This window comes from Poecilia latipinna, unplaced genomic scaffold (assembly GCF_001443285.1).
Source record: "Poecilia latipinna isolate Pla-1442-1.1 unplaced genomic scaffold, P_latipinna-1.0 Scaffold2287, whole genome shotgun sequence".
In the NCBI taxonomy this organism is placed as follows: Eukaryota; Metazoa; Chordata; class Actinopteri; order Cyprinodontiformes; family Poeciliidae; genus Poecilia; species Poecilia latipinna.
The window spans coordinates 39,682-45,324 of NW_015114903.1; the positions used below are offsets into that span (position 1 = coordinate 39,682).

Consider the following 5,643-nt stretch of genomic DNA (forward strand, 5'->3'; position numbering starts at 1 on the left):
CTTTGCAGCTCAGAGAACTTGGGCCGGTCCTCCGGGTTGTACTGCCAGCAGCGCTGCATCACTTTGTACACGTCGTCAGGGCAACGCTGAGGACACGACATCCTGTAGCCTGGCAACCAAAAAACATCTCCACGGTCACTGCTAATCCTTTGATAGTGGTGACGGGCGGCGGCGCCCGCTTACCTTTCTCCACCTGCTCCCTGGCCTGCTGATTGGTCATCCCCGGGTACGGACACACCCCCAGGCTGAAGGTCTCCCACAGCAGGATGCCGTAGCTCCACACGTCGCTCTCTGAGCTGTAGCGACCTACGGAGGACAGCCGGTCAGCAGCCAGTCACCAATGGGCTTGGGTGTGGGCGTGGCCAGGTGTTACCGTAGTTCAGGGCCTCAGGTGCGGTCCACTTGATGGGAATCTGCTTGAGTCCAGAAGATGAATAAACGCCGTCATCTTCCTGCCGGCTCATCCCGAAGTCGCTGATCTTCAACACGTTGCTTTCTCCGACCAGACAGTTCCTGGCGGCCAGGTCCCTGGGGGTCAAGGGTCATGGTCACACCTCGCTCCACCTTGCCTCCCGCTTGCCTGAGCGACCGTACTCACCTGTGGATGCAGTTTTTACTCTCCAGGTACGCCATGCCGGCAGCAGCGTCCACGGCGAAGCGAACCAGCTGCTTTGTCTTCAGCTCATCTTTCTTCTTCCTCAGGAACGACAGGAAGTCTCCGCCTGGTGGAACAGGAACCCCTCAGTTACGGCCAATAGGAAGCCAGCAGCAGACGGCCAGCCAATAGGAAATGGAGGCTCCACCCACCTGAAACCAGCTCCATGACGATGTAGATGGGTTGCCTCTGAGTGCAGACACCGATCAGCTTCACGATGTTGGGATGGTCGTATTGCTTGAGGATCCTGCAGCCAATCAGGTGAGAGCTTTAACGTCTTTCTTCTTCTATGGTTGGTGGTTTGAAACCACCTGAGAGCTCACCTGGCCTCGGAGAGGAAGCGGATCTTCAGCTCCGGAGGTAAATCCTCTTTACATGTTTTGACGGCAACTGGCACTTTGTCTCGCTGCAGCGTTCCTTTGAAGACCTCGCCAAAGTTACCCTGACAACAGAGAAAGGCATTATGGGACACGGGAGCAGACAGGTGCATCTAGGTATGGTGGGTGAAAACAGGAAGTGAGGTCACCTTTCCTAGTAGCTCTCCCAGCACAACGTCTTCATGGTTCAGGATCCACTTCTTGTCCTGAAGAGGAAACCAGACTTTCAAGATGGCGGCTCGTTGGAGCAGCTGCCGTGTTCATTCCCTTTGGTTCTTCATCACTGCCCAAAGCCCCAGACGGGTAGCCACAGTTCATGCATCGAACTCGGTATGAAGCGGCGCGGGGACCAATCACACGCTCTAAAGTTTACCTGCCGCTGAGTGGCGTGCCTCCTTTCACTCAAACTGGGCATAGGCTCACCTGTATATGTTTTTATATCATACAGGTGTGAAGATCCATGTTTCTCAAGTTTAAAACCCGCGTTAGCTCTGCTCACACAGCTCAGTGTGAGCCGCTAATATAGGAGCGCCTTGAGGGAGCAGTGAGAATAATTTATCTTTGTGAAAAAAGGATTATGTGCAGCGTTTACAACTCAACTCGATGCCCAGCGTGTGGCGCTGTGTGGTCCCGGTTGGCCAGAGTGTTGGTGGTTAAGCTGTTCAGTCCACAGCCTCAGTCACGCTGGTTTTATTTTATTTCTGCCAGTATTACATTTAATTTTTTTAGCTGCAGTCTGATACTGAGTTTAATCTTTGAGTTTTAGCCGTTTGCTCATAAATACAGTAAACTACAATTATCACTTATTGCCCAGACAATTAAACTACTCCCCTCTCCCAGATTTCACTAAATCCATGTTGAAAAGCTGTTAGAGCTGCTGATGTTTTTAGCAGCAAGCGGGGGCCCCAAGTCAGATTCTGCTCCAGGCCTCATCAGCCTTGGACCGGCCCTGCAGGATTAAATCTGCTGCACTACACAGAGATGAGCAACAAACAGGAAATTTAATTCAGTGCTGCTAATGTGGCTTTAGTAGCTCTAACATTTAGTGTCTGTTGACTTTTAATAAGAGTCACAGAGTTTTTCAGATCTCCGCGCTTCGCATCAACTCTGACTATGTAGAAAAGCATTTGATATGTTTGATGCTTTGTGTAAACAGAAAAACAATACTGAAAATGAGAAAATAATATAAAACCAGCATGACTATGAGGCGAGGCTAAAGCTCCTCACCGGGCTGAACCTGCATAATGAGGTTAGCGATGGCTCGTTAACCGCCAACGCTGGGGCCAACCGGGTCACAGACATGAACTTTACAGGGCAGACAGCACCACACGCTGGGCAGCGAGGTGAGATGGGAACCATCCATCCATTTTCTAACACCCTTGTCCCTAAGAGGTCAAGAGGTGCTGCTGCCTCTTGTTGAAGATTTTAAGTTATAATATTTCTTCAGAAAGAAACTCTTTGGCTCGAACTTCTTCATCCCAGGTTCTCCCGTCGGGCCGCGTGTAGCCACACAAAAACAACGAGTGCAGACGTCACAGAATTACAGAGTTTAATCCAGTAGAAGACAACGCATGAAATTACAACAGAAACTGCAGAACAACAGAGACATACATTCATTTACCTCACATAAATGGAAAGAATAAGAAGGAAAGAAAGAAAAGCAAAGACGTCTGGAGAATTGCAAGAGCAAATCTGATTAGTTACTCCTGTGTAGAAAGTTTTATAGTAAAAGGCGTATTCTCATCTTTAATTTATTCAAATAAGGCGTATCTTTGCTCATCCAACCAGGATCTGTCTCTGACCCTTTTAAAACTCCCTGCAAGTCACGATCTAAGGCCATTTGTCCCCTTTTGTTTAAACGAAGTGAGAGCAGAGCTTCTCCTGAACTCCTGCTGTTTTATGACTTTTCATGGATCTGTGTGAAAAGCTGGAACTTCTCCTGATTGTTTTCCCACACAGATAAAGGGCAGTTCAAAAGATCCTAGCAAACCATCTGCTGTAACTACAGGTAACATAAAGGTCAATAGGCCAGAATAAGTTACTGATTTTAAAACTATAATTAGGCTATTTCAATCAAGACATGTTAAGTTTTAAAACTAGCATACTTTAAATTTATTTTCTTAACACTCTCCAGCTAACATTCTGGGCGAGAGGTGGGGTCACCTGTCGCCAGTCTGTCGCAGGGCAACACAGAGACAGACAGGACACACAACTACACACACCTAGGGAGGATTTAGAGAGACCAGTTAACCCGACAGTCGTGTTTCTGGACTGTGGGTTGAAGCTGGAGAACCTGGAGAGAACATGGAGACTCCATGCAGAAAGCATGCAGAGGCAACGTTCAGAGGCAACGTTCAGGATTGATAATTATTCCAGATTTCAGGAATAGATCCGCCCCGCTGCTCGGCGCAGCAGAGACACCTGCTGTACAGCTTATTTAATGAAAAGAAAAGAAAAAAATTAAGCATTGTTTTTAAAAAATCATATTTAAATTATTTTTCTAAAAACAAAAACAAGCGACTGTATTCCCCACTGTATCCAAAGCCTATAAGGGCTTTGGATACAGTGGGGAAACCCTGATTTATGGCCCCTGAAGCCCCTGAAGGCTCTTCCTGGGGGCCTTAAACAGCCGCTGAATTAATTTGGATTAAACAGAATAATTAACTATTTTAATTGTATTTTTTTTAACTTGTTTTTAAGCCTAGTTGTGGGTTTAAATAGCGTTTCACTGGCCATGTTTTCCAGACACATCCAGTAATATTCTACTGTCAACTTAACATCTTTAAAACAAACCATGATGGACGATGATGGAGGCCTCGGCGCCGCTGGGCTCAGCAGGTTTACTGGGCCCGTCTTTAAACACCTTCCCATTCTAATTTATGTCTGAAATGTTTCCAAGTACGACGTGGGCGGGGCTAACGGTCAGTCGGGTCAGGTCGGTGATTTGATTGGCATCGTGTCAGTATAATTCGGCCCATTTATCACGCGCCTGTGTAGGTGTGTGATGGTGGGTTACCTTGACGACCGGGTTGAGCAGGACGACCCCAGACTTCTTGGTGATGACCTGCTTGGAGGAGAAGTGATGCTCGATGAGCTGAGGGATGGTGGGGAAGCCCGTCCCTTCAAACCGGTACTGACTCTACCAGAGAGAGAGAGAGGAGAAGGCGGTGGGTTCGGTGACCTCTGACCCCACCCGCTCCAGTGGGCCTGAGCATGAGAATACGTACGTCGGCGAACTGGATGATGAAGTGGCGCCTCTGGTCGTCAGAGAACACCGACAGGACGTACTCGCCCGGCTTCCCGTGGCTCTCCCTCACCAGGAAGTCCCCCTGTTGCCGTAGCAACTCCTGAGCCTCAGTGCGGGGGATGGCTCCATGGTACCACTCCTGCTCCGCCAGGGGGCGCTCCGACGTGGGAATCACATCAAAGAACTGCTGCTCAAACAGAGGCCAGGAGAAGAAGACGTGACCAGCGAGACCAAAGGACAGGCAGAGAAACGCTGTGGAAGGACGACTCACCGAAGAGGAGGAGCCCAGCATGGCTTTGGGTGAGCGCATCATGCCGGCCAGCGAGTGGCGCAGCGTGTCAAAGCGTGAGCTCTTCTCCTTCTTGTCCTGCAGGGCACAGGGGTCAGAGGTCAGGAGGAGAGCCGGTTGCCATCTCTGAAACTCCACCTTCACCCACCGTCGACGACACCGAGCGCGTGTCGTCCTCATACTGCAGCGCTGGCGGCGGGGAGGCGACTGCGGCGGCCATCTTGGTGTCCAGCAAGGCTTTCTGGGAGAGGAGGCAGGCCTCTGAGCTGCGCAGCGATTGGACGGCCTGACGCAGCTCCAGCAGGGACAGCTTTTGGCTCAGCAGCAGGACGCAGCTGAAGGTGAGACAAACAGGTGAGGCCTGGCTCCGCCCCCTTGACCCCGCCAGGTGATGCCTGGCTCCACCCCCTTCACTCTCTCGCTCTTCCTGTTGGCATTTGGCTGGCCGGTTTGGATCCGGGCCTCCAGGTCGTCTGCCAGCATCTCCTTCTCCTGCAGGTTCTTCTGGGTCAGCGCCAGCTCCTCCGTCTTCCACGATAACCTGGACAGGAGGTCAGAGTGGGCTTTTACTCTGGAAGGTGACAGGAAGTGCTTTTATGTAGTCGGCGCTCACGTGTTCTGCAGGCTGTCTGCGGTCAGCGTGTTCCACAGGATCTCGTTGGCCGGGATGTTGTCTGTCTCGTCCAATAGGGACGCGTCGAACTCCACGCTTGGTTCCGGTGGCACCGGCGACCTGACCGCAGGACGAATGAGCGGTTACTATGGCGACCGGAGATCGCCACAGCCACCGTGCGGCGGGACCGGACTCACCTGTAGGCGTCGATGAAGTGCTGGTACTCGGCCAGCGGGTCGATCTGCTGGACGGACACTGAGATCTCCCGATGGACGCCGACGACTTCCTCCGTCAGCAGAGAGCTGATCTCACAGTACTCCTCCAGGATACTTTTACTAGAGTACACAGAGGTACCTCACAGTACTGCACAGTACTACAGGGTAGGGTTGGGTGAATTATTTACTATTTACAATGGTTAAACTGGTTTTATCAGCCATCCAGTATAAATTGTCGTTCATAATT

General features: G+C 50.8%; 1 protein-coding gene across 2 annotated transcripts in view; it reads right to left on the reverse strand.

Moving 5' to 3' along the window:
* fer (fer (fps/fes related) tyrosine kinase) overlaps positions 1-5,643 on the reverse strand; it is a 19,000-nt gene that overhangs the window by 4,066 nt on the left and 9,291 nt on the right. The window contains exons 7-20 of one of the 2 annotated variants that reach the window (XM_015018540.1): positions 5,379-5,516; positions 5,182-5,301; positions 4,987-5,109; positions 4,717-4,903; positions 4,551-4,646; positions 4,260-4,466; positions 4,049-4,171; positions 1,182-1,238; positions 979-1,097; positions 808-902; positions 599-722; positions 374-528; positions 184-306; positions 1-109 (exon numbers count right to left, since the gene is read on the reverse strand). The exon at positions 1-109 is cut by the window's left edge and continues 1 nt beyond it. In XM_015018540.1, the coding sequence (XP_014874026.1) occupies positions 1-109; positions 184-306; positions 374-528; positions 599-722; positions 808-902; positions 979-1,097; positions 1,182-1,238; positions 4,049-4,171; positions 4,260-4,466; positions 4,551-4,646; positions 4,717-4,903; positions 4,987-5,109; positions 5,182-5,301; positions 5,379-5,516 (1,776 nt within the window). Of the gene's footprint in view, positions 110-183; positions 307-373; positions 529-598; positions 723-807; positions 903-978; positions 1,098-1,181; positions 1,239-3,817; positions 4,013-4,043; positions 4,172-4,259; positions 4,467-4,550; positions 4,647-4,716; positions 4,904-4,986; positions 5,110-5,181; positions 5,302-5,378; positions 5,517-5,643 lie in introns of those variants that run through there. The other variant, XM_015018541.1, reaches the window with a different exon arrangement.